Consider the following 27,923-nt stretch of genomic DNA (forward strand, 5'->3'; position numbering starts at 1 on the left):
GGAAGTCAAGGCCACCTCAGTTCATCCCCTTAGTCAATCAGTCAGTGAGGCTAGTCCCTCCCTCCCTGCCTCACCAAACTCATCCTAAACATTCCCTGCGAAGCACAGGACCTTGAGCCCAGCTCCCTCGGGACAGTGTCCTCAGGAAACTCAGTCTGGCAGGGGGCTGAGTCCAGGTAAGTCCCCCAAAGCCAGGGAGAAAGGTGGCATCACAAGTGAGGGACAGACATGCTGCCCAGGGTACTCAGGGAAAAGGCTGCCCTCCGAGCAGGTGGAAAAAGGGGTCTCTGGGCAGGCGGTGTGGAGGGGCGGAGCGGAGGGTGTTGCAGGCGGGGCAGCAGTGGTGCCAGGGCCTGGGGTGCAGTGGGCACGTCAGTGGGCTCGAGGCACAGAGCTGTAAGGGGAGGGGCAGGAGGGCATCAGAGACACCCCCTCACTGGGGTCCTGAGTGCTTGGCTGGGGAGCCAGGACCTCACTCTGGGAACAATAGGGAGCCATGGATGGTGTGTGAGCACAGGGTAGAGCTGTGTCCTCCGAGGAACGACTTGGTGGCAGTGAGGAAGAGAGAGGGAAGGAAGAGGCTGGGGCCCTGGAAAAAAGTCAGGAGGCTGTTGTAAAGTCCGGGGAAGAGATGCCACATAGGTGGACGGAGAACGGCAAACACGGGACTGTCTGAGAGGCAGCCATCTCGCAGGTGAGTCTGGGCCCACGACAGGGCCTGGGAAGGAAGCCAGGACCAGAAGAGCAGGGCAGGGGCAGGGGAGAATCTGAGGCAATTACCTTGTCTCCTTGGAATCCGGGATCTCCTGACACACCTGGAACCCCTTGTTCACCCTAAGTGCACACCAGCAAAGAAGGTTACGATGGGGACCGCGTGGGCTCCGGAAGCCGCCCCGGCATCCACACCCACTGGCCAGTACGGCTTTGCTGCGGCTGCTCCCGAAGTCGGATCCGAGCAGCCGCAGCCTTGTTAGAGGAACGGGCGGCCCCCGGGGAGGGGAAAGCAGGTCCTGGCGCGAGCTGGCCTGTGTGCAGACCTGCCTGGGCTGGCCCAGGTGGCCGAAGGTGCCACCCGCGGAAGCTAAGCTGCCCAGTGTCACCTGGCCTTCCCTGGCGAACTGACCCTTGCAGAACAAACGAACTGTTTCTTGATCCTTCAGCCTCTTCATCATCAACTGATGTTATCACACGGGGCGAGGGCAACTTGTCCCAGGGCTCACGCCACCGTGGTTTCTGAGTTCTTGTGTCTGCTTTTTGATACTATTCACCACCAGGCTGTGAGCTATCACTTCCTTGTTTTGTAGGGGTTTTTGTGCCAGCTGAATTAGCTGCCTTTAATCAGCTACAGCATGAGGGAACCAGATTGCCTGGCTTGTTAAGACTATGTGTAAACAGCGAGTAAACTGGCCTTGACTTAGGTCTGGGTGTTTCTCTTCTAAAACAATGTATCCCATTGGGTTGGTGACACTGATTCTGGCCATCGGAGGGCTCTTCTGTTCCCTCCCTGTTTTTAGCCATGTTCTGGTAGGCGAGTGGCTGCTGACCAGATTGGGAGATGTCTCTCTCCCCTTAGGGCCAGAACCACCTCTCATGGCCCTCACCACTTCCAGCCCACTGGCTCCGGGACTCAGAAAACATTCACAGCCCTGGGATCAGGGGGAAAAATGGGGACCAAAATCCAGGAAGAATGGATCATCTTAGCAAATCCACACTGAGCAGCTAAGGCCCATGACCCAACAAAAGAACTTCCTTAGTTCAATAAAAACCAGAATTAATAAAAAAAAAAAAAAAAATTTTTTTTTTTTAACTTACTTTGGTTTTTCCAATTTGGAAAATGCTGTACAACATCCTGGGGTTTGGGGATCCACAGAACATTTTTAAAAAGTGTCCAAAAGAGGAGTGAGGGGGTAAACAAACAAACAAACAAAAAAATAGGCAAAAAAGGAACATTTAAAAGGTACCCAGGAAATCAGAACAATGGCTTTGGAGAGGGCCGGGCCGGAGCAAGAGGCTTGGTTGCAGAAAGCGCCTCCACGCCGGGAGAGGAAGCCAGGCGGTTGTAAGTGGGACAGAGTCCAGGCCGGGTCATGGAAAATCTGGGATTCTAGGCAGGAGCAAGCTCAGAACATGAAAGGACGGCGCTGTCATCCCAGGGGAGGGCCAAGGGGCACGCATGTGTATGGCCGATCAGAACACAGCACTGAGAGCTCCTCCCCTCCCCACCAAAGGGATGGAAAACTCTCTCTCTCTCTTTTTCTTTTAATCCCAAAGACCTGATTTTCCTGAAAACTATGGGCATGAAACTAATTTCCTCCTTTTTTATTTTCCAGGGCTTTCGCATCTCTAAGTGTACCAGGCAACTCCCACCAGCAAGCCAGCCGAGCTCTATGTAACACATTTATTTCCATGTTCCTGAAGCAACACTGAGCTGAGGCCAACTCCACAAAAGGGCCTATAAAAAGCTCACTGCCTACACTCTCATTTTCCCCAACTTCCTTTCTTCCTCGTCCATGACTTCAACATTTCCAGAGCGCTGGTGTCTCAAGCCTCGGGATAAACAGGTAGTCGTAGGGAACCCCCCACTCCGACAGAAAGCCCCTTCAGAGGGGCTCAGCAGGCAGCGGGACGCGGGAGGGGCGGAGGCAGGCTGCAGCTGGAGGCGTGGGCATGACAGGAGGAGACGGAAGAGGGAGAAACAGGTGGAGAAGGCCCGGGTTGGCGTTGCACCTGGCTGGCTACCTGGGGGTGGGCGTCCATAAAGCAACCCAGTGTGTCCACTTTCACCCAGCAATTCTAATTTTCTAAGAGCCCAGGGGCCTAGGTTGGCTCCCCCAGTAAACCCCCGAGTTTCCTTTGATGAATCTCTTCCCCTCTTTGGGTCTCAGTTTCCCCAGCTGTGAAATGTGACCTCCCAGGGCCTTGCCAGCTCTGACCTCCTGACCTCAGTTCTGCTTCGTGGTTGAGGTCTCTAGAGACAGGTGCCTGAGTTCAGCTCCTGACCCTCTACTTCCCAGCTGTGTGGCCTCGGGCAGGCTGTTTATTTCACAGGGCTTGGAGGATTAGTGGGTTAATCCACGGAGAGCACTCAGATGGTGCCCTGCACGTGGTACCTGTTCCTGTGACTCAGGTATAGGAGGAAGCAGAGTCACCTGGAGACAGGTGCGGAAGGAGCCTGCCCACAGGAGTGGCTGAGTGGCATCACCCCTTCACATCTCTTGTGGACACTGGGAACACTGCCCCAAAGCCCTCCCGCACCCTCTTTGGGGTTTCTGGTTTGCTGAGAGTCTGAGGGGGGCCAGGCAGGAAGAACACAAGGAGTGCTGGGCCCCCGTGTCTGTCATTCAGATGCTGCCTGGCTCTGGGCCCCTCGGGGCCCCCCTACCCACCTCCCACTCTGGTTTGGCCTGGGCCAAGACAGTGAGAGCTCAGCGGCAGGGCTGTACCGGGGGCACGTGGCAAGGGTGCACCCCCCCCCGCGGCAGCCGGAGGAGAAGCTGTGTTGTCAGCTGGCATGCTCTCTGGGGTTGGGTTCCCAAGTTCAAGCCGGGACGATCGATGTGGGTTTGTTTCCTCCTGTGCTACCACCGCCACCCTCCCTGCTCCGTGGCTTTGTCCTTAAAGCCCTGACGCTGGCCTCAGGTCCACTCTCCGGATTCAGAGCCCTGCCTTGACTTACCCCCTCCCCGTGCTGCAATAGCCGCTCATGCACTCTCTGCCAAGGTCTTCAGGCCCCCAGAAGCATCTGCCTGAGCCCTGCCCAGAGTGACCAGGAAGAAGCTGGGGAGCACAGATTTAGGGGGGCCAGAGGGAAGGCAGGAAGAGCGCAGGGGAGTGGACCTGGCGAGAAATCAGCGGCAGCCTCCAGCGGAGAGGGGGGTGGCATGCAGAGAAACCACAGTGCAATAAGGGAGTATTCAGATCACCTTATCACCTTTCAGTCCGGGCTCCCCCATGCTGCCCATCAGTCCCTGCAAGACAAAGGCCGAGGCCAGCTGTGATGGAGACTCCAAGCCACAGGAGTCAGGAGCCCTGGCTTAACCCCACCAACTGGCTGCAGACCCCGTGCTAGATCCCCGAACCTCAGGGCCGAGTGTTCCCATCCGTGAAATGGGGCAATGACTCCCACCTCCCAGGGCAAGGGGTGTGGACTGAAGGAGCTAAGAGGCAGTTTACGGGCGAGTGAACCACAGCACTGCGGACTAACCCAGAGGAAGGAGGTGCTGGCGGGGAGGGAAGGGTTTAATGAGCAGCGTCACATGCATGTGGCCAAATTGGGTCGTCCCCAGAACGTGGTCCTAGCAGTTTGGGCCTGCCATTCTCCTGCACGCCCAGCTCACTCAGGGACGGACTGAGGTGACTGGTTTGCATTATAGCTTCTGTGGCCCTGGCGATGTCCCCCACTGGACCGACTTCCAGTGCCCTGCGGCCCGGAACCATGTCAGACACATGCTCAGCTTGAGGACTGGTGTCCAATAATGATGTCTGGCCTAAATGACATACAGATGATGACTGGCTGTCAGGCATCCCCCCGTCCTCCCTTCCCCCACATCAGCTGAGGTCCCCCCGTCCTCCTTCCGGGCTGAAATGGGCTAGGGGGTGCCCCGCTGGGAGGAGGCCCGAATCGGGGGGCAGCCACTGTTTACCTTCATGCCCTTGGGTCCTGGGTAGCCAATTGGACCCAACGCTCCCAAGTCGCCCTGGGGAGAGAAAGAGAAGAGGGTGCCATGAGAGGGGCCCTCAGGAGGCTGGCCTGGGAGGGGTGACCCCCACCGTGCCTGGGGCTGGGCTTTCGAGGACGCAGAGGATGCAAGTCCATGGGGCTGATCGTGGAACTAGGGACGCTCCTCGTCCTGTTCAGCTGCACTGACGTGCAGGAATAAACTTCACGCAGACGTTTCCCCAAGTTCCCTTCTCGATTGCTGCCCTCCCCTACCCCCTTTCTTTCCGTATTAGATGTAAGATATTTCTCTCCCATATCACATCCTTTACCCCCCATACCAGCCCAGGTACACAGGGCCTTTCACATGACTTCTTCAGACCTCAGTCTCCCTCCCTATAAAATGGATCCCTCTGCCCTAGAGCTGCTGCAAGAACTAAACACAAGCGGGAGATTTGATTCCTCCAGCTATGTGCCAGGGAGGCACCGTCTGCTTCCCTGAAGCTTAGCCGTCTCCTTGTGAGGGCAGCAAGTGGGGAGTGGGGCTGTCCATTCCAGAAGCCCCAGGGTTGGTGATGCACCCAGTGGGACACCACGGTCAGCTGGCAGATCCCGGCCCACAGCGGGCAGAGCCAGCTTCAGACCGCCCCAAGTGGGACCAGGGGAGTTGCTAACCTGGAAAGCCAAGCTCCCTCTGCAGGGAGGTCTTCAGGGAGGGCTCTGGAGAGGCTGGGGGGCACCGCCGTACGGCAGAGGACAGGTCTCGCTCCTCTGCGACTCACTCACTGTATGATTTGGGGGGGCTTAATGTCTCGGTGCCTCGGTTTCTTCGTGTCACAAATGGGGGTTAACGATACCACGTACCTCCTAGCCACGTTTCGAGGAGTAACTGATTCAATACAAGTAAATGCTTGGCAATGTCTGGAGGCGTTTTTGGTTGTCACGACTGAAGGGGTGCTACTGGCATCTAGTGGATGCTGCTAAACGTCCCGCAGCGGACAGGACAGCCCCCACGACAAACAGTTATCCAGCCCGAAATGTCAGTAGTGCCGGAGCCCAGAAACCCCGGTTGAGAGTGAGGAAGTGACTGAAATTTCTCCTAACAAGCCTGCCCTCTTTCCTTCGGATCTCCACATTCCACCCAGCCTGTCAACCCCCCTCAGCCACGGCCATGACCTTACGTCCACACCCAGAGAGAGAAAGCCCCTGAAAATACTCTCCCCACCTTGGTTCGTCCTCCATGACTGATCTAAGTGCCTGGCTGCTGGGTGACCTCATTGTGCCTCAGTTTCCCACTTCCCGAGTCAGGCTCTAGGGGGGCCCCTGGCAAGCGCTCTGAGGTTGGGGCACAATTCCGGAGCCCTGGAGGAACAAAGGCTGCCCCAGGTAGCCAGGCTCGAGAATGGGGACTCAAGTTCCTGTGTCGGAGCTACCCGGAGACGTCTCCGAGGGAGGCTGGGCGGGGAATGAAACATCACATTCCTGCCCGGCTCCTGCGGGAAGGGCCAGGGGGCCATGCAATGGAATGCCCCCAAGGACAGAGACGGAGGGACGGTGCTTGGCCTGGCTGAGGCAATGCCGACTCCTGCCCCCCGTACCCTGAGAACGACTGGAGTCTGGCCTCGGCCCCGCCATGGCTGTGTGATCTGGGGCAAACACTCCTCCTCTCTGGGCTTCAGGATTCCCACTTGCCTGGTTAAAGAAAACCTCCTAGCTGAGCGTTTGCTAAGAAATTCTGCTTTCAGGACCCATCAGGAATCCTCTCACTGAGAACGGGAGGGCTCACTTTAACAGGCGACGGTGCCACACACAGCACGAGTTGCCAGGCCCTGCGCTGAGCGAGCACTTTCCATGCCTCAACTCAGTTACTCCTCTCTGCGGCCCTGAAAGATTGTGCCACTATCCCCATTTTATAGATGAGGAAACTGAGGCTCTGAGAGGTTAGGGCCCGGGCAAAGTCACAGAGCTGGGGCAGTGCTGGGATTCACACGAGATGGCCTGTCTCCAGGGCTTCCAGGCAATTCTGAAGTGGCCTTTGGAGAGGAGGGGGAAGGGAGAGGAGAAGCCGGATCAGTGGCCGGGGCAAGGCCAGCCCTCCAGAGAGCTGCATTCCCACAGGCCCCTCCGGCCTGGCCGCTGTGTCTCTCCCCTCCTTCCCTGCATGGAGGGAGCAAAGGGGGGTCCGCCCAGAGCTCCCCGTGGTGCACAAATAAACAGCAGGCTTTGCGCTCCAGCTGGGGCGGGGCAGGGCCGCGGGCAAGGGACCAGCCAGCAGCGCGGGGAACACAGGCTCATTCTTCCTTGCTCCAGGCCTGGGCCGGCTTGTTCTGTGGGGGCCGAATTCCATGCAGGCTGGGGATCACCTGCGTGGGGCCTTACGGGCTGGGGCCCACTTGCCACCTCCACAGGCCTCTCCGAAGGGGTGTGTGAGGGGTGGGGGCAGGGACCTAGTAGGGGCATCCAACCCAAGGGGGAAGGAATCCGTGGCAAAGGGGCCCTGGCTGCAGGGCCCACCGGGAGAAGGTGGCAGCTTGCGTAGGGCAGGACCCCCAGACTGGGCTATGCAGCATGTGGGGGAGGAAGACAGGAAATGCCAGGCCACCTTCCCCTGAGGCCACTGACTGGATGCCCTCGAGGGCAGCTTGGCCGGAATGTCGCGTCCCCACAAGAAAGAACAGTGAGTAAGGCTCTTAATTTCCACGCTCTGAGCTCCCAGACGCTGCGCTGCACACTTCGCCCTTGATCTCACCGACTCCCACGAGAGCACAGTCTACCGCGTCTGGAACCATTTACCGAGTCCCTACTGTGCACCAGGCACCACGCTACCCACTTCGAACCCTCACTAACAACAGCTCAGTGGTACTCTGGGCCCTTTCACCGTGCCAGGGATGACGCTGGCGGCTCGGACGCTCAGCCACTGTTCGCGGTAACCCCGTGAGATCAGCACCACTGTCACCCCCACTCCATTGTACAGATGAGAAAACCGAGGCCTAAGAAGAGACCAAGTAACCCGCCCAAGATTAGGCACCGAGTGTGGCAGAGGCAGGACCAGAACCCAGGTCTGTCTGTCTGTCTGACCCCCCAGTCCATGCTCATAAGCCCTGGGTAGGCTGCTGACCAATAAAGAACCCTGGGTTGCCTTTCCTTATTGCCATCGCTCATAAGTGACAGGGCATGAGGACAGGATGGACATTCAGAAATAGGTGTGAGTTCTGCCCCCCAGATGCCAGCCGGAGGACCCCTGAAGGAAAACCTGCGGTACTTCCAGCACTAGTCATTCCTGATGGATGTGCTTCCGTGTCTCACCTCCTGGCCCTGCTGTCCCCTTTCGATGTGACATACTCAGCCACCGACCCACCCGCCAGACCCTGGTTCAGGCTGTCTCCCATGCCCGGGGTGCTGTGCCCTCCATCACGTTGTTAAGGCCCCCGGCACTCAGGTCACCTGCCTGACCCTAAGGCCAGGCTGTGCCCCGGCTGTCCAGCCTCAGAGCCCAGGCCGCTCGCTCACAGCCCGCCCCACACTGACCGTCCTTGACGTGTGTGCCTCTGAGGCCTCCGGGGACAGGCACCTGGTCTGGGGATCTCACCCCTGTGACCCCAGCACCTAGCACTGGGCATGGCCCCAAGGAGGGGCCTGGTAAAAGTGGCTTAATAAATGGTGAAAAAGAAACTCGCACACTTTCACTTACGACCCCCACCCCCCAGACCGGGTATTGTTAAGGACAGGGACCGGGGGGCTGCGGCCAGCCTGGCTCCTGTGTGGGCTTGCTGAGCACCGTCGCTCACACCAGAACAGTCCCCGCAGCAGCGGACAGCATGGCTGTGCAGACAGCTGGGTCCAGCTTATCGGCTGTGTGACCTTGGGCAGGTGTTTTACCCTCTCTGAGCCTCAGTATCCCTAACTGTAAATTGGTGATCCCACTTCCTACCCTCAGAGGGCTGTTGTGACAATTAAACACAAAGCACAGGGCTCGGCACACGGGAGTTGGTCAATGTCAGGTGCTGGGGCTCCTGTCTTTGCTTTATAGACAAGGAAACAAGGCCGATGACCATCTAGTAGCAGAATACGTAGACTATCCACTGCACCCCAAATGCTGGGTTTTGGGGCAGATCATATGTTCTTTGGGTCTCATTAAAATATAGAAGAGCCAAGATTCCCCATGTCACTTTGAATAAAAAGGACAGAAATCGTCTTTGTTGAGCAGATTCTGGAATCGGGCAGTTTGCTTGAGGGCCTGCCAAAGGGTTTCAATTACTCAAAGGGGGACAGTTTGGAGACACTCTTACCTCGGAGGCTGCAGGGGGCCCCCGGTGGCTTATTGGGATTGGGGACACACAGACCTGAGCTATAAGCCCGACACGTCCACTCCCAGCCTGGTGGCCTCGGCACCGTGAGGCTCCGAGCCTTGTGCGTGTCAAGGGCTCACAGAGCAGACAGACGCTCAATAAATGTTAGTCTGTCCTCTCACATCCTCCGTCCCGCCTGCGAGGACCCGGGGGACAGAGGGAAGGTTCAGCTTCAGTCTGCATGCAGATTGCTTCAGCTGACTAGACAGAAGGGATTGAATAAATTTGAATTTCCACTAAAGTGATTATCAATACGTGGAGTTCCCATTTGCTCAGCTAAAAACCCACATCCTCTGGAAAACCATAGGTGACTCACAATCCCTCTTCCTCTTTAACTTCTGGTTAGAAAATTCCTTTCCTTTCCAATTCTTCAGGGACACAAATTTTCCCCTAGGCACAGAGGCTGCTGTTCCCAAAAATCTGGGGTGGGAGGGGGCATTCACTCGGGGAGCAGAGGTGACTTGGTGGGCTGGGGTCCAGCCCTGTGACCTCCAGGCACAAGGAGAGAGGGAACTTCCCCTTGGCAGTGAAAGGAATCTAAAAACAGGAGAAGTAAGGCTGAAGTGGCAAGAGAAAGACACAGGGCAGGAGGGAGGCACGAGGAGGAACAGATCAGCTCTTGGGGAAGGGGCAGCACATGGCGTCTGAGAAACGCAGGAGGGCCCAGGGCTCGGCCCCCAGCTCGGGCCCCTGGGAAGGAGGGCAAGAGGGAGTACCCCAGACTAGGAGTTGGGAGTCAGCTCTGATCAAGCCTCCATCCGCTCCTGCCTTACATGCGACCTTGACCAAGGGCCTCAGTTTTCCCACCTGCCGAAGGGATTATCCTAAGAGACATTGCGAATAGGGTTGTCAGACTAGACAAATAAAAAGACAGGATGCCCAGTCAAATTTGAATGTCAGATAAACAAGCAGTGATATTTTAGAATAAATGTGTTCTGAATATTGCCTCTGACATTCAAATTTAACTGGGGCGTCTGATGTTTTATCTGGCAATCCTAACTGTGGAGCACAGAGGAGAGCACAGGTGAGAACGAGCTTTGCGAAGCATCTGGAAGGTCAAGGGCTGCGATGGTATAGTCCAAGTCCCCAGAATCTGCACTTATTTAGCCAGGCAGTACTCTCGCCGCCTCAGGACCCAACCTAGTGGACACCAGGACAATGACACGTAGCGACGTATGCCAAGGATGACAGCCAGGATATGTAAACATCCCTTTGGAAAGGCTGTGGGGACTGGGATTGTTTGGCCTGAAGATGGAGCCCTGGGAAGCCCAGACAAAGACACCTTTGCATCCCAAGCAACCTCCCCCAGGGGACAGCGAGGACAACTTGGGCTCGATCTACAGGAAAACGCTGAACAATGGGAGTTCTGTGAAACGCACCAGGCTCTCAAGTTGGAGTTTAATGACCGTATGACCAAGATGCTCCAAAAGGGATTCCTGCTGGGCTTACAGAGGGTTGGCCTGGAAGATTTCTAGAGACCTCTCTAACTCTCACGGCAGATATTTCTTTTTCCAAAGCATTTAGGTCAGCACCTTGTGCCAAAGAAGGTGCTTAGCAAAGCCCTGTTGAATGGACATCAGAGATGAAAACTTTATGACTCATGTGTTGACACTTCCTCATCCCCAGCCAAGGCAGACATCACTAATCAATCGCAGCACCCTCTCCCACTAAGTTCCAATGTGACTGAAAACTCTGTCCATTCAGCAATCCAGATAGCTGCTACCAGGCATAAAGTATCATATGTGTGTGTAATATAATAACAATAGCTATTATTATAACTAACACTTCTTGAGTGCTTACTATGTACTAGGCACTTCATATGTATTAGTTTATTTAAATCCTCCCAACAATCCTCCAATTTAGGTACTAATATTAACCCCATTTTATGGATGAAGAAATCAAGGCATAGGAAGGTTCAGAAATTTGCTCAAGATTGTGAGTAAATGAGTGGTAGAGCTAGGATTTGAACCTGGGTGGTCTGGTTCCAGAAACTTCCCTCTTTGCCACTAGACTGGGCCAGACTGAGTGTATCTGTGTCCCAATAAGAGGGGGTCCCCGAGGCTCAGGGAAGCAAGGCCATAACTGAAGCTCACGGAGCCAGAAGGCGGCAAGGCCAGGATTCAGACACAGATTGCTCTGACCTTCTAGCCACCCGCCCAGGCTCTGCTCTCAGCCACCTGAGAAGGAGCGGATTGCCAGTGGGGACCTCTGTGCCCTCTGCCCAGGACTGGCCTCCCGTGAGCCTTGGGGCCTCCTCCAGCCTCCCTCGGAACAGTGTTTCTCGTTACAGTTGCTGGAGAGGTAAGGCTGGCAGCCCATCTGTGAAGCTAGGGGACATCTGTCAAGCTAGGTGTCCCTGCATGGCTCCCAGACTCAAGCCCCCTGAGGAAAGACCCAGAGGACACAGCAGAAAGGGCATCAGAGCCTGGGGACGCTCTGGCCTCTCACTGGCCCTTGGGGCTGGCCTACGGTCAAGACCTGCCCCCTTGAGACCAGCAGGGAGCCCTGGTTTGGGCTGATAGGACCACCCTCCAGGCCTACTCAACCTGGATGGACTCAGAGGCCAGGTCATCTCCCCTCTCTCAGTCCTGGGCATTTCAGGAGGTAGTGACGATAATTAATACACTAGCACTTCCTGAGGGCCAGATTCTATGCCAGGGACTGTAAATGTGATGCCTCACTTAATCCTCACAACCACTCCAGGGCGATTCTACTTTCACCTCTATTTCACAGACGAGGAAGCTAAGGCTCAGAGAGGATTAGTGACTTGGCCGAGGATGCGGCAGAGCTGTCTCTTGAACCCAGGTGACCCAGAAGACTGCCTGATGTGGGCCAGAGGCTCAGCTCCTCTGCTGCCTGCCTCTTCCCTCTGGACCCGAAGCCCCTGGCCCGTGGAATGGCCATGCCGTCACCCACCCAGAGCCCCTTGCAGACACACGGCCAGGCGGCAGGCGTGAAAGTATGTTGCGGTCTCATGCTCCGAGCGTCCATCCCATTTAACTAATGAGGAAACAGGCTCAGAGGAGGCAGGTCACCCCCCTGAGGCCACACAGCAGGGCTCTCCTCCCTCATCCCCTGCTGAGGCTGGTCCTGCTCCTCCAGCCCTTCCTGGGGTTTGGTGAGAGAAGGGTCTACACGGCCTGCTGCCTTCTCCCCACGCCCTGGCTCTGCCCCGCCTTCACCGTCCCCCCACCCCCAGGATCAGTTTACTTACAATGAGGCCGGGGACTCCTGGGGGCCCTGGCAGGCCCAGTTCTCCCTGCAAACAGAGAGACCAAGGTGGTTACTTGTCCTGTCTCCCCCCAGGGCCCGTCCCTTCACACCCTCCTCCACACGGGCACTTGGTCTTTCAAAGCCGACCGTTCCTTCTTCCTGACCACAGGCTCCAGTGACCCTCCTGTGCCTGGCCTTGACTTTGGACAAGACCCTTTCCCCCTCTGCCATCAGCTTTCCTCGTCTGTAAAATGGGGAGCTGGGCCTTCCAAATCCAATATCTTCCAATTGCAAGTATGAAACAACAGGCAGAATCCTGATCGTGGTAATACAGATGTGCAGGGTGTTTGACGTTTCGCTCTCGAGTTACAGACGAGAAAACTGAGGCTGCAGAGGTTAAGTGATTTGCCCAAGGTCAGGTGCAAGGCAATAACAAAGCTGTGAGGGCTCCAAGCTGAGGGCCACCAGGCGCCGTCCCTCCCCCTCTCGGCTGGGCGGTGCAGGGGCCCTTGGAAACCCTCCCCTGTACCCCGTAGGCTCAGGCTTCCTCCTTCCAGGGCCCCAGGAGGCTGGAAAGAGTTCTTGCCTGCGAGCCAGGCGATGAGGCTGTGCTTGTGATCACTCCCCCTAAACCTCAGTTTCCTCATCCAAAAAAATGGATCTCCCATTCCTCACACCAGAACAGACAGCTGGAGGGGTCTGGGTCAAGTTCAAAATGGAAAGGTGAGAATAAAAATCGGGGACTGTGGAAATTGTGATTAGCAGTGAGAATTGCCAACATCCCCCAGGGGCTTTGTCTTCCTCCTCGGTGCCTCCCGGGGCTGCCCGGACGGGAGGGTGTCACTACAGGCACCGAGAAGGAGACCAGGAGGTAAGCAGCAGCCTTGGCTTTAAAGGAGGACACGAGAGCACAGCAAGGGGAAGTGACTCATCCGGGGTCACTCAGCAGCTCTGTGGCAGAGCCGGGACCAGACATCAGGTCCATGTTCTGCTCCTCTGGGCCATGAGCATGAAGACATCCCTGCCCTCCCCAAGGAAGCTTCCAGAATGACATCACATATTGAACCAGTTAATGCAGTAAGTGACGTATTGATGGAGAGGCTCTGATTTCCCCGCTCCCTGCCTTTGCTGGCGCTCCTTCCTCTCCTGGGATGTCCCGTCACCGGTTTCCTCGTCCCAATTTCCCAGGTGCCTCCCCTGTGCCCTTCTCCAGGGCACCAGGACCTCTTTGATTCTCGCTGTGTCTGGTGCAACAGCCTGGGGCGGCAGGGACTCCTCGAGGGCAGGGACTGTGCCCTTGCTGCCTAGTGTTTTACAGAGCCCCACCTATCGAGCCCGTGCTGCAGGCCTTCATTCTCAGGACAGCCCTCTGAAGCTGGCCTTCTGATCCTGCCAACGTTTAGATGAGGAAACGGAGATTCAGAGAGGTGAACGGATTTGTCCAAGCTCACACTTGGCAAGTGGTGCAGCAGGATTCAAACCCAGGTCTGTCTGGCTCTGAAGTCAAGGCTTTAACCCCCAAGGGAGCCCGGCGAGGTCAGGCTCGGGCAGCATTTGTGGAAGTGAATTAACGCAAAATCGGGTGCTGATCGTGGATCCAGCAGCCACCTCTGCAGAAGGCACGCCACGCACGGCCACTCAGGCAGGAAACCCCAAGGGGAGGTGGGGGACCGTGGCAGGTGTTCCAAAGAGCTCTGGACATGGTTTGCGCCCACCCCCAGGCCAAGATGAACACCATCTCCCGCCCCGGCCTGGAGACTGCGATGGAGGGAAAGGCAGAGTCAGCTCCCCAGGGCAGGCTGACCTGGCTCCCTGATGGGACGGAGCCTGGGCCTCGGATTATTTACAAATGCTATAAACATGCCTGCAGTGGAGATTCCTTTGGAACTCTGCTCTTCCTTCCAAACAGGGCGTGCAAACCATTTGCTTTCCCGGGCCTCTGCCAGCCCATAAACATTTCTGATGCTGTGTAAGATGGCAGCAGCCAGGGCCTTTCCAGTGGGGAATGACCTGTGAACCTTTGCGAGTCCTGGGGATGGAGTACAGCCTGGGGCTTAGTGGGCTGGGACTCTCATGGGGAGGCCACAGGGCATCCACAGTAGACAGGACCTGGAGTTCAGAGAGGTCATGTAATCTGTGTAAGGACACCCTGCTAGCAGGCCGCAGAGCCGGGATTCAACCCAGGTTTGTCTCACCCCAAAGTCTGGTCTCCTAAAACACATTGTGTGTTTGCTCTGAATCTCTCCTGTTCCTACACACTTGAAATACTTACGGGGTTTCCATCCAGCCCGGGAGGTCCTCTTTCCCCGAAGACTCCAGGAAACCCCTTGAGGGCATGAAAGAGAACAAACATCTGTAGGTTAGTGTTTACAGCTTCAGGGTGGACTTTGATCCAGACCCCCAAGGGGGACACAAGGACAAAGTCCAAGCAGTATCACGCCTTGGCCCTGGGCAGACAGTGGGGTCACCTCCTGCCATCTACAGACACCCGCACATAAAGAACTTTCCAGGGACAGGCCATGGGCAGGGAGCCCTCTTCTTTTCGACTCAGAGCCTCTGAAAAGCAAATGATACCTGGTTTCCCAGCATGAAACACCCCCATCCTGAGACCTGATCCTGACGGAGTGGGAAACACACAAACTGGGGATCAGGAAGCCGGGTCTAGGCCAGTGTTAAGAGCATCCTTTTCTCCTATGGGCCTCAGTTTCCCCACTAGTCAAACAGGCGATGGCCGCTGTGGCAGTTTCCAGCTTACACCTTCTCTGATTATGCTCTTCAAAAGCCACCCCATGGAATCGTGATCCCCGTTTTACGGATAAAGGAAATGAGGCTGTGAAAGGGTAAGTGGCAAGGTCGCACAAGGTCACGCCGCCAGGGACCATCAGCGCAGCCTCCGCAGCTGAGTCTCAGCAGTTCAGAGAGAGGCTGAGTCGCCCACCCTGACCCCACTCTGGAGACCGCTCGCGCTCTCTGGGAGACAGGCAGCTGGGAAAACAGCAGCTGTGGGGACGCGGCGGGGGCCGGGGGGACAGCGCCACGTCTGCTTCAAAAGGAAAAGAAAGTACTCAAGCTTGGAGTTGGGGGAAACCTGTTCTCGCCTCCCCTCTTTAAATTCAAATCATTCTTTTTCCAGGGAAACTTAATAAAAGACAAAGCACATGTTTTCCTGACCAAGAATGTCTGAGCTGTTCAAACGGTAAAGATTCCTCATGGAGGATAATCATATTTTTGGTTTCTAATACTAAGAGAATCCAGGGAGTAGATTAAACCAAAAAGACCAACCTAAAAACAAAAGCCAAACCAAAGCCTCTAATGGCTGAACAAAGAGACCGTGAAAGGTGTGTGCGTGCCCAGGCCTTTAGCCTTGGCCTGCCTAGCAGTCCCATTCCCTTCAAACCCCTCCTCTGCCAGGAAGCCCTCTTGGGTTGACATTCAGCCCACAGAAGGTGTGGCTTCACTGAGGATAGAATAATGAGATACTGACCAAGCTGATCACTTTGCATGCCAAACTTCACTTGCTTTTGATATCCACCCTTGAGGGAAAGGTTATTGGTCCCACTTAACAGATGGGGAAATTGAGGCTCAGAGAGGAAATATCACTTGGCCAAGGCTATAAAGCAAGTCTGTGGCAAAGCTGAGCCCAGGTCCCACCTCTCTGGACTCTGTCATGTTCATATGAGCTGTGCACGGGCGAAGCCTGGCATGCAGAAACTGCTCGTTCAGCTGGCTGCCGAGGGTGGCAGGGATATGTGTGTGTACACGCGGGTATACATGCCTGTGCACGCAGGCCCATCTCCGGGTCATGTCTTTGTAGGGGCACATCTGCTCCCCACCTAAGCTTCCTTTCCCCACATCCTTAGGGGCTCCCCTGGAAAATTCCTGTCCCCAATCCAGCCCCTCTTAATCATACTGCAAGGTAGAGCTGTCTCACCCCTGGCACAGGAGACAAAAGCCAGGTAGGGGCCGGGCACGGTGGCTCACGCCTGTAATCCTAGCACTCTGGGAGGCCAAGGCGGGTGGATTGTTTGAGCTCAGGAGTTCGAGACCAGCCTGAGCAAGAGTGAGACCCCGTCTCTACTAAAAATAGAAAGAAATTATCTGGACAACTAAAATATATATAGAAAAAATTAGCCGGGCATGGTGGCGCATGCCTGTAGTCCCAGCTACTCAGGAGGCTGAGGCAGGAGGATTGCTTGAGCCCAGGAGTTTGAGGTTGCTGTGAGCTAGGCTGACGCCACAGCACTCACTCTAGCCCGGGTAACAGAGTGAGACTCTGTCTAAAAAAAAAAAAAAAAAAAAAAAAAAAAAACCCAGGTAGGCTACAGCCGGGGGTGCCTTCGGAAGGCATTGAGTTCGCACCTCGGGCCTTTGGAGGCTGCAATGGAGGGGCCTGGTGGGAGAGGAGGACAACCCATCAGGGGACCAAAGGACGCTGTCAGGCTGGGCACCTGGTGAACCCCACATGGCCTACTAGTGGCAAGGCTTGAGAAGTCCCTGCTCTGTTCACCAAGTCCAGCGTCTGGAGACAAGCCAGAGATGAGCCCGGTTCTCCTCTGGGTCGGCTGTGTGACCTTGGGCAGGCCCTCACTTGACTGTCACATCGTGGGGTGTGATCTCTAAGGACCCTTGCAGTTTGGCCCAGCCCTTAGACAGGGCCTGGGAGGAAGGAGACTCTTCCCCTAAGCACAGGAATGCCACCAGCTGGGGGCAAGATGGAGACTTTGACAGTGTCCCCTGCTGCCCAGGCACCCATCCTGGCTGTAATGCCCAACACAGTCACAACCAGCGGGTCTCAGACCACAGGTCTGCACCCAGAGGCTGCTCCAGGCTGGCTCAGGGACTCCACTCAGCCCAGCTGCCAGGCCAGCCTCCCCCGTGCCCGCGCTGGCTGCACCTCTCTAAGCCTCAGCTTCCTCTGCTGTTCGATGGGGAGTACAGTGAGGATGAGCTGAGATGTCACCAGCACACGGTGGGCCGCAGCCATGTGAGAGCACCTCCCTTAGGTATAAGCAAGGGAGAGATTATCATCAGAATTTTGAGTCAAAATCCCAAAGGGAGTCACTTCTGCAGAAAAATTGCAGTCCGAGTACAGCCAGTGGGCAGTGTGGTGGGACAAGACAATGACAGTAACAATGAACTCCAATTGAGTGACGTCCCTACAGCCCCAGGGGACAGGTCCTATTATTGGCCCCATTTTAGAGATGAGGAAACTGAGATCCAGAGAGGTTAGGAAACTTGTCCAAAGTTGCACAGCTCTGGAATGGCAGAGCTGGGATTTCAACCAGGCAGTCTGACGGCAGAACCCGTTCTCTTAGCTGTGACCGGACACCGAGTGAACAGGACGGAGCAGCGCTTGCCTGTGGGCCTCGAGGGTGCAGAGCCCTGAGCTAATGCACAAAAAGGAAGGGCCTGCTGGTGCCAGGGACGAGGACTGGTTCTGCTTGGACGTGCTGGTGGCCTCAGGTACCCGCCCCCCTTTCTCCAGCTCAGTGTCCCTTCCTACGGAGGGGTCAAGCAGATGACCTCCAGGAATCTAGGGTTTGTAATTAACAGCACAACAGCTGGAAAGAAGACAGAGATTTAAAAGCACCAGGATGAATCTTTGATTGGGACAGTCACAGATGGTCTAAGACGGAAGGACCCTGGATGTTCCTGACACCCAGCAGAACACACCCAGGGCCCCATCACCCCACCGGCTTGCCTCATCCCCGCACGCCCACGGCAGAGCCACTTCCAGCAGTCACCCCAGGGCCCCTGAGGCCTGGCCCCTCTGGATCTCAGAGAGGCGGCAGCTGAGCTGGACATGTGGCCCCCACTGCTACCCTGTCTGCTTCCCTCTCTCTGGCCACTCCTGCTTGTGCAAGGCGACCGCATGGCATGCACACCCGGCCCGGCCAGCAGCAGGGACCTTCCTCCGCATGCCCGAGCCCCTGGCTGCAGCGGGCTGGCCCGAGGCCCAAGGAATGAGCTGGGCTCCCTGCCGAGGCCCCAGCCACGTGGTTCTCCGCTTCCCTAGGTCGGGCCCCTCTGGGGAACTGAACGCCTCGTACTTTGGGCAGAACAAGGCCCAGGAGCAGAAAGAACAAGGCTCAGGGGCGAGACCCCACATTCTCTCCTGGCTACAGCAACTCAGAGGAATGGAGGTAAGGACAGGGACAGCCCTTGTCACCACATCCACAGCAGGAAGCCAAGGGCTGGGGAGATCTCTGAAGGCCATCTCACCTCTTCCCCAGCCTGCGGGTACCAACCGTCTGTCCCAGAGGGCGGGATATAGAGGCAGGGAGGCAAAGGGCTTCTGGAATCAGAAGTCCTGCTCATGCTCTAAGGCTCAGCTCCCTGGCCTGCAAAACGGTCACCCTGCCCCACCCACCTGGCAGGGCCAGGCTGAAGAGGTGAGATGCTTATAATCCAGTCCCTGGTAAACTCTAATGTGCCTTCACTATGCTAGTTAGGGTTAGCACCAGCACCAACAGTGGGAATATTTAATAACCTCTATGAGGAACCTGCAGAAGGATCTTGGAGAACTCTTTACAAGGTGTAAATTCTCCAAAGTCTGGAAGTTCCTGCACAAGTCTGACCTGCATCCTTCCTACCGCACTTGAGGCAGCCCACGTTCTTTTCTAGGTGTGCGTATGCCAAGCGTGCTGACGTGGAAAGACCTCCCTGAAGCCCCCCAGCTCCCTTCTCTCACGATGCTGAACGTGTTTTTACCCTGCCCTTTTGAAATTCACTAGGAAACCTATCCAAGAAAAGTCACCTCAGGGAACGAGGAGACAGGTAGGAAGAGTTCTCACCAGGATTCCAGGGGCACCAATGGCCCCGAGACAGCCCTGGCTCACATCGGGGACACTGGAGACCACACCTCCAGCTCACAGCGTCACCACAGCTAAAACCTTTAATCTGTTTTGGCCTCAGTTTCCCCCCCTGGAAATATAAGTTCTGTGTCCCCCTGCTCTTGGCTCCCTGCTCCCCAGAATATCAGAACCAGAAACAGCCCTGGGCTTGAATCCAAAATGCACCGTGTTAGAGGCCCTGTCCCAGCCCAGATGCTGTGTGGCCTTGGGCAAGTCCCAGTCATCCCTGAGCCACACACAAAGGGAGCTGGAGCCACAGCTGGGCCCTTCCAGTTGTAAGCTTAGGGTCTTCCCCCGACTCACTACAGAGAAGGGCCCTGGCAGGCCTGGCCAGGCGGCCACGCAAGGAGCCGTGCATGGTGACCTGCCTCTCCAGGCATCGCAGTGGGCTTGGTCGTGAATCCAGAGGGTACAAGGCAAGAGGAGTCACTTCAACATCTTCCCAGCCCCGTGAGAGACTGTCGGCCGGGAGGCATGGCTCCCGCTATAAGTGACACTGAGCCGTGCCCTGAACAAGCCAGGACAAGCCAAGAGAGACCCACTCAGCTCCAGCCAAGTCGGTAACATCCTATATCCGGACCCCTCCTCAGAAAGCCACAGCACATTCTCCTTCTAGCAGGGGATGCGAGGGAAGATGACAGCTATAGACTAAGCTTTCCTTCAAAGGCTGAAGATGTGAGCAGGGAGAAAACAGAGCCATGCAGAAAGCACCCAATACTAGCAAGCAAGGGTCCTGGGTTCAAGTCCTGAGTCTGCCACTGACTTGCTTTGTGTCCTTGGGCAAGTTACTTGCCCTCTCTGGGCCATGTCTGCTTATCTGTCTGTTAAAGAGGTTGGGCCAGCCCATCTCTAAGGTCCCGGCAGCGCTGTCTCTTCCTCGGCTCCCATCAGCAAAAGACTCTCACACGTCCTCTTTCCAAATCGGATATTGAGGAGGCCACATGCATGGGCCTGAGGTTTTGCCTGCTGGGGAAACACTGACTACAGCAAAATCATCACCAGCCCCGCCAGAAACGAGGCCAGCTGCGATCTGGCACAAAGGAATCCAGCTCATTCTCCTGACACTGCCTCTTCTTAATAAGTGCCTAGAAATCGCCTGGCCCAAAACTTGGACGGGGAGGAAAAACCATTCACGGAAGGAGCCCCCAGCCCCACCAGGCAGATCAAGGGGTTGGGAACACGGGCAACTGAGGGATGGCCCTAAAGGTCCAGCCGAGGCAGAGACAAGGCCGTAGGGACTCGGCCATGTGAAGTCCTGTTACGTGCTCATTAAATCCCATCTGATGCCGGCCTTGCTGATCTGCCGGCTGCGGCGGCTGGACCACAGTCAAGGGTATTTTCACGGCTCCCAAGGGTACTGCGTGGGCAGAGGGCTGTTTGGCTGAGGAGGGCGTCCCCTCCCACCCACATCTGGCACCCCAGTGCCAGGGAATACCCCCCATCGTCAAGGTCAGGGCTGAATCTTGGGGAGTCAAAGGCAAGGAGCAAGGGAGCAGAGAGGAGTTGTCAGCTACAGGGGTTTGAGCCTCGGTGGGTCTCTGGACAAATGGCTTTGACAATCTAAGCCTCAGTTTTCTCATCCGGAAAACAGGGATAATTAATCTTGCCCTAAAGTTCATCAGCAGAATCACATGTGGTTCCAATACCATGTACACAAAAGGCCTCAATAAATGTTGCTTCCTTTCACTTAAAGGGGACTTAGGGTCACAGCCTTGCTATTTTCTGGTCATTTATCCTGTTTATTGATGGTCCTCACCCTTAAACCTCAAGCTCATGACATATCTCTCCAGCCAAACAGCCCTCCACCCACGCAATACCCCTGACTCTGGTCCAGCCACCACCACCAGCAAATCGGCCAGGTCTGCGGCAGATACGACTTCGCATGTACGTAACAGGACTTCCTACCGGCTGAGTCCCTCTGGCTTTGTCTCTGCCTCGCTGGGCCTCCGAGTCTGCCATGCCCGGCGGCTCACACATTCTCTGGGTGGTCTTCAGGGCCGCCTCTCTGTTGCCTGTGCTCCCAACCCCTTGATCTGCCTGGTGGGGCTGGGGGCTCCTTCCATGAATGGTTTTTCTTTCTTGTCCAGGTTTTGGGCCAGGCGAGTTCTAGGCTCTTATTAAGAAGAGGAAGTGTCAGGAGAATGAGCTGAATTCCTTCGTGCCAGGAGACATACTGGCTGAGTTCCAACAGAGTTTTCTGTCTGTTTTGGCTACAGCATTCTCCCTAGCTCTTGGCATACAGGAGGTGCTCAGTAAACTTTGGTTGAATGAGAAAGGAGTGTGCGGCCTTATCTCACACACAGGCTGGGTCATGGTGCCCAGCACGCCAGACTGGCGGCCGCCTTCTTGGCCAGGCCACGAACAGCGTGACTTTTAGCTCCAAGAAGAATACAGGTACATGGTGGGGAGAAGGTGGATAAAGGGCTGCTGGCAGGGGAGGGGAGAGGATGAAGAGGAGGTGGAGGAAGGGGTAGACTGAGGCACGGCCCTGCTGACATGCCTTGTTGGAGAAGTTGCCATGATATGCCCAGAGTTTCACACATCTTGCCTCTTCCACGCCCTGGAGACTCCAGAACCCAGGCTCTCATCAGCTGCACGCTGGGGCCAGGCGGAAGCTCTCGCGCATCCTAACCCAGCTCTGATTCTCAGCAGCCGCGTGACCTTGGCCCAGTCATCCACCTTCCGAGCCTCAGTCTCCTCCTCATGTGTGAGCTGGCAATGCCTGGCCCTCGGTCAGGCTCCCAGGATGGAGTCTGAATCAGTCCCCCAACCGTGGCTCTGGAGGTGGGCCTGGGAGATGGAGCAGGGCCCGTCTGAGATAATCTAAGTCAACTGCTCCCACTCTGCAACTGAAACTGCAGGAAACCAGACCCAGAGAAGGTGAAAGCACTGGCCCAAAGTCGCACAGTATGGAGAACCCCTCAGCCATCCAGGCGACTACAGATAGGAACAATGATGCTACCTTTATTGAGCACTTACTATGTGGCAAGCACAATGTTCCCATGAGCTAGGCACTACTGTTCCCTTTTCTCAGATGAGAAAACTGCAGTTCAGAAAGTTTGATCGCATACTCCTGCCCCAGGGCCTTTGCTCTTGCTGTTAACCTATATCTAGAGTATTCTTCCCTGGAAAGCCACACGGTTGCCATCCTCACCTCATTCTCATGAAGTAAGGAGGACTTGCTGGACTAACTTATCCAAGAGCCCACACTCCCAGCACTCACTGTCCCCTACCGTACCCTCTTTTAGCATCTAGCACTACCCGACACTCATTAAATCATTCTTCCATTTCCCCATTCAGTGATTGTCTGTCTGTCTGCCCCAGGAAGGTGGGAACTTTGTCTTATTCATTGCTCTGCACCAAGCACAATGCTTGGCCCATAGTGGACATTCAACAGACATTCACCGAATGAATGGACCTCCTTGCCTAAGGTCGCCTGGCATGAGGGGGGTCCCAGGTGCCAGCCCAGCCCCCTCAGACTTCAAGTCTTTGCCCTGAAGCCAGGAGCATCGGGTGCCACTCCTGCCCACAGCCAGGTGCCAGGTGTCAGACCTCAGAGCACAGAGTGGCTGTCGGGCCACAGAGAGGCCTACATCTGAAGACAGGGACCCCCTCTGTCAGCTCCTTGAGGGCAGGCTCTGGGCCTCGCCTTTCCTTGTACCCCCTCCCCGGCCCCACAGGGCCCCACTCAATGTGCTGCAACAGGTAACACGTTCCTCAGCCACAGAACCACAGACAACCCCCTCTGAGTGCCCGAATGCTCCTGGCTCCCACGCCAGCAGCCTCGCAGGCTCCAACCTGCCCACAGACACTTCTCCACCAGCCACGAGCAAGGGGAGGCCCAGACTCGAGGGTGGCCATGGTTCCAGGTCTGGGGGTCCACCCGAGGGACAGCGGCAGAAAGTGTTAAGCTGCCCATGGGGGTTGGGCCTGAAAGAAAGACCCCTAACTGCGTCTGCCTCGGCGTGGCAGAGGGATGCTGAACATACCACACTGCCTCTCCGAGCCTCAGTTTCCCCTTCTGAATAATGAGATACTTAGAAGGAATGACTTTCATTCCAGGCAGTTTCTAGGGAATCTATTTTTACAATACTACCACCAACTAGGGCCCCGGAGAGGCTGCCCCAAGCCCCCATGAAATCAGAGACCTGGGGACAAACCCGCTGAGTTAGAGTCCTGGCTCCCTTGTTTTCTCATCGTGAAACCTCTGGGAAAGTGACTTGATCTTTCTGTGCCTTGGCTTTTTCTTCATGTCCCACAGATATACAAACAACAGGAAAAACAACGTCCTACCACGATGGGGAATCACAGACAAAGCTGGTTGGTTGGGGGGTCACCGCTGAGCCCCTTTTGGGGTCATGCCTGCTGTGGGGTGTGGGGCTGTCCACATGCCCCGCTGTCCTCTGGCCCCATTTGTGCACGAGTGAAACTGGACAGAGCCGGGTGACACCCAGGCAACGTGGAGACTGGGTTTGCGTGGGAGAGGAGAGCAGGGTCACCTGGCTGGGCTGACGTCCCCCAGTCCGAGCAGGCCCACGGACACAAATACCCTAGACAGAAGCCGCCCAGACACAGGATGGCACCGAGCGCCACGGTTGCCCCCGGGGAGAGAAGAGCCATCCCAGAGTGGCTCGGAGCCCAGGGAAGCCCCAGCCCCAGCCCGGCCGCAGCCCTGTGTTCCGGCCCCCACACTCAAAGCAGAGCCATGGCCAAGCAGGGAGAGGCGGAAGATGCCAGGCGGCAGGTGGCCAGGGCAGCATGGCCACGGGCAGGGTGTCCCCCTAGAGTCTGCATAATAGACACGGAAAATCTTTACCGGCATACCCATCTTGCCCCTCTTGCCAGGAACGCCAGGCAGGCCCTGCAGCGGAGAGAGAGGGAAGAGGTCAGGGCTGAAGGAAGACCAGCAGGGACAGCCAGGCGTGCCCCAGAGCTGCCCCAGAGCTGCCCACAGCAGGAAGTCGCAGGGGACCTGGAATCTATGCTATGTGCACAGTGGCACCAGTTACCCATCAGATGCATGGCAGGCTTGGGACATGCCTAAAGACAGCACCCAGTGCTCCTGTATTCAGCAGGTGCTTACTAAGCGCTCAGTCTCCTGTTTTCCTGAGTCTCCACACTCGGCTTATTGATAAGGTTACGCCTGAGCTCCCAGACATGGGCTCAGGCGGGGAGGGCAGGGAAGAAGGTCCCAAGGTCTAATGGACGTCAAGGCCAGGCCAGGGTGCTGTCAGAAGCTCCTGCCCCATCCCCTGGGCTCCCCTGCTGTGGACGCTTGGTCTGGGAGGACAGGGCGCCTTAGGACACCTTAGCACCCACTGTCCCCCCACACCAGACTCACAAGCTTCCCCAGAGAGCTGTTCCCCTTAAGTGTCCCCGTCTCTTCAGGGACCTCAGGGCCCAGCCAGAGACCAGGCACCCCCCCAGCTCCCCTTTCCCCTGCCCCCCACGCCCACCCCCTGGCTCTACTGCCTGCACTTAGGCACAGCACACCACCTTGCCCCTGGACTGCGGGCACTGCACCACCTGCTCCTCCTGCCTCCAACCCAGCCACATCTTACCCAAGAAAACCCTGATCTGTCTAGAACACGGGTCAGCAGATGGTTTCCATAAACGGGCAGATAGTGAATATTTTTGGCTCTGCGGGCCATAAGGTCTCTGTCACGACTACTTGACACTGCCATTGTAGCGAGAAGGCAGCCACGCCACAGATAATACGTAACTGAACAAGCACAGCCAAGTTCCACAAAACTTCATTTACAAAAACAGACAACTGGCTAGACTTGGTCCATGGGCCAAAGTTTGCAGACCCCCGACCTAGACTATGAAATGGGCCTGTTTCTTGTGTGCTGAAAGCCCTCAAGAGGCTTCCCTCACTCTTAGAATAATGTCCCTTGCCTGATCTTGGTCCCTGAGCGCCCTCATGACTTCACCCAGGGGCCCCCTCCAGCCTCAACTCCCAATACTCTCGCCTTCTCGTTCAGCACTTTGACGACAATAACTGTTAAACTTGTCAAGTCATCACACATTCCTGACTTTGCACATGCTGTTCCCTATGCCTGGAATGCATCTGCCTTGACTTTTCCCCTTAGCAGACTCCTAGTCAACTCAAGGGTACCTCCTCCAGGAGGGGTTCCGTGACTTCCCCAGGCTAGCGCCTGGCAGGTTCCGCGTTGCTTGGGCAGGCGTGGGTGGAGGGTGAGGAAGGAAAGCAACAACTTACTCGCTCGCCATCAGACCCTGGCAGGCCGAAGAGCCCCGGGAGTCCAATGTAGCCCTGGGAAAGAGCAGAAGGGGGTCAGAGAGGTCGAGTGGGGTGGTGTGGCCGGCCCAACCGGTCCCAGCCCGCCCACTGCTGCCATCCCACGCCCTGGCTCCTCTTCCTCGCTGGTGGCAGTGGCGGCTCCAGTGGCTCCTCGACGACATAGGCCTTGAGGCAAGTGTATATGCCCATGGACTGCATGGTGCTGGCTTCCACGATGTAGTCCAAAGGCACATACCCTCACGCCAGGGAAGGGCGCGGGCTCTCGCCGGTGGGAGGCCCGCCCCGTGCCGGGGCTCCAGGACCTGCGGAAGGAAGCTCTCGGCCGGGTTAGATGCCCGAGGGGCACCGAGTCCTGGCCACCCCCAGGGATGCTCACGGGCGCCCGTGGCCCCTCCAACAGCGCCTTCCGGGCCTTGAAAGCCCTGGACGTGGGGCTCACGTCCACCTGAGTGCGGGCATCAGCAGCAGCTGCCAGCCCAGCGTGCTGACACTGTGCCAGGCACACGTGTGCTGCTGCAACAGGCCCTCACAAAGACCCACAGATTGGCTGTCAGCCCCTCACTGGTCACACAACGAAACTGACGCTCTGGAGTGAAAGCGACACAACTAGTCAGGGGCGGAGCTGGGGGCTCCCTTGGTGAACTCCTAGTCCGCTCGAGGGTCAACTCAGTCCAGCTCTCCAAAGCCTGGGCTCGCCCTCAAGTGCCTCTGAGTTCCTGCCTCCCAGCCTCTACCCACTGTCCCCTGCCCCCTGCCCCAGGCACGCTCTTCCCACCCCTTGTGACCGCAGGGCCAAATCCTTGAAAGCCCAGCTCTGATGTGCTCTCCTCGGCTCTCCCCTGACGCCCAGCCAGAGCAGCCCCGGCTCCAGCCCCGAGCCACGTGGACACCTGAGTCGGTGCTCCTACCACCTTCCCCACTTTCTTGTGGACACCTGAGTCGGTGCTCCTACCACCTTCCCCACTTTCTCCCTCATGTCTTTGTTATCTGCATCCGTGTCTCATGTCCTCACTAGCCTGGGCACTTCTCAAGGGCAGGGACCTGGCCCAGGGCTTCTCCCACTACCTGCACTCTAGATGTTCACGGAATGACTTAACGATAACTACAACTAAAGCGAATGGTGACTGAGCACAAACTACGTGCCAGGTCTGGCTCTCGGTGCTTTGTATGCATTAAAGCATTTACTGCGTCGTCACCAGGCCAGAGGAAGTAGGTGTTGTTAGTCAGCCCCTTGTACAGGTGAGAACATTTGGGCCCAGAGAGGCAAAGTGACTTGCCCAGGGTCCCACAGCTGGAATGTGGCAGAACCTGCATTTGAATGCAAATCGTCTGGCTCCCCGCCTGGCTCCTAACCCCTCTGCTATGTGCTGTCTCCCACAGACTAGCAACCCCAGGACTTATAATCACCTCTCCCGCTGGAAGGCCAAGAGGCCCCTGGGCCACCTTCTTGGCACCCAGTGTGCTCCTTGTTCATGCTGTTAAAGAGGGACATTTACTGACCCTTCTAAAGAGGGCTTATATCCCAGCTTCACAGGTGAGAAGATGGGCTCAGAGAGGCCCCGTGACTTGCCCGAGGTCCCACAGCTGGCTAATGGCAGAGCAGGTCTCAGAGTCAGCCACCCGGACTCCACAGCCTGCGGCCTGCTGGCTTCAGAAACACGAGGCTGGCGGCGGCAGGGCTGGAAGGGCAGCTGGAGCAGCCCCTGGCTCACCCAGGCTGCTGTGACCCATAGGAGACAGGAGCGCTGGGGGCCAGACTGGTCCCCTCCCCAGGGGGCTTCAAGATGCGGCCAGCAGGGCAAATCAAGCAGCCCCAGATGTCATTAGCATGCCCTGTCCTCCTGGCGGGTTGAGACCTGGGACTGGGCTGAGAAGACCTCTCTCTCCTCTCTCTCCTCTCTCTCTCTCTCTCTCTCTCACTGGGCTTAGAAGGCCCTTCTGGGGCTACAGCTCACGGGAACAGCTGCATCAGGGAAGGGAGGCCCAGTGTTCCAGGACAGGACCCCCCCAGGTCCCACCTATCACGACAGCCTCCTGGAGAACGCACCTGCCCCCCCAGCCCACCTCCCCACCTCTCCTTCCTAACGGCCGCCAGTCTCCTGCAGGGATGAGGGCGGAGACTGTACCGTTCTGACCTCTCCCTCCTGCCAGGGTATAAATAGCTTTGGCTCAAGGGCGCGTCACACGACCTGCCCTGACCAGGACTGTGTGACCCATTTGCTGAGTGTTCCTAGACAGGCAGCGAGCCCAGGCCTCAGAACACCTGGGTCCTCGTGCCAGTTCCACCTCGGGCCTGCAGCGTGGGCTGGGGCCGTCCAGTCCCCGCCACGAACCCAGTTTCTTTGCAGGTAGAAGAGAGGATTCCAGCAGATCAGCTCCTAGTCTTTCCAACTCCGTTTCCAACTCAGTTCACCCAGAACCTCCTCCACCTCCCCACAACCCACACGGGAGCCCCTACCTGGGGGACCCCTCCTCAGCGCCAGTTGCTGTCAAATCCCTGGCGCCCCCATAACCAGGCTAAAGGCAGGGTGGGCACCACCCATTGTAAAGACAGGCAAACTGAGGCTGATAGCCACTCAGGGTTT

General features: G+C 56.7%; 1 protein-coding gene across 3 annotated transcripts in view; it reads right to left on the reverse strand.

Moving 5' to 3' along the window:
- COL27A1 (collagen type XXVII alpha 1 chain) overlaps positions 1–27,923 on the reverse strand; it is a 131,318-nt gene that overhangs the window by 62,919 nt on the left and 40,476 nt on the right. For 2 of the 3 annotated variants that reach the window (XM_045563547.1, XM_045563546.1), the window contains exons 10-16: positions 25,297–25,350; positions 23,890–23,934; positions 14,492–14,545; positions 12,221–12,265; positions 4,644–4,697; positions 3,924–3,968; positions 781–834 (exon numbers count right to left, since the gene is read on the reverse strand). In XM_045563547.1, the coding sequence (XP_045419503.1) occupies positions 781–834; positions 3,924–3,968; positions 4,644–4,697; positions 12,221–12,265; positions 14,492–14,545; positions 23,890–23,934; positions 25,297–25,350 (351 nt within the window). The remainder of the gene's footprint in view (positions 1–780; positions 835–3,923; positions 3,969–4,643; positions 4,698–12,220; positions 12,266–14,491; positions 14,546–23,889; positions 23,935–25,296; positions 25,351–27,923) is intronic. The other variant, XM_045563548.1, reaches the window with a different exon arrangement.

This window comes from Lemur catta, chromosome 10 (genome assembly GCF_020740605.2).
Source record: "Lemur catta isolate mLemCat1 chromosome 10, mLemCat1.pri, whole genome shotgun sequence".
Lineage (NCBI taxonomy): Eukaryota > Metazoa > Chordata > Mammalia > Primates > Lemuridae > Lemur > Lemur catta.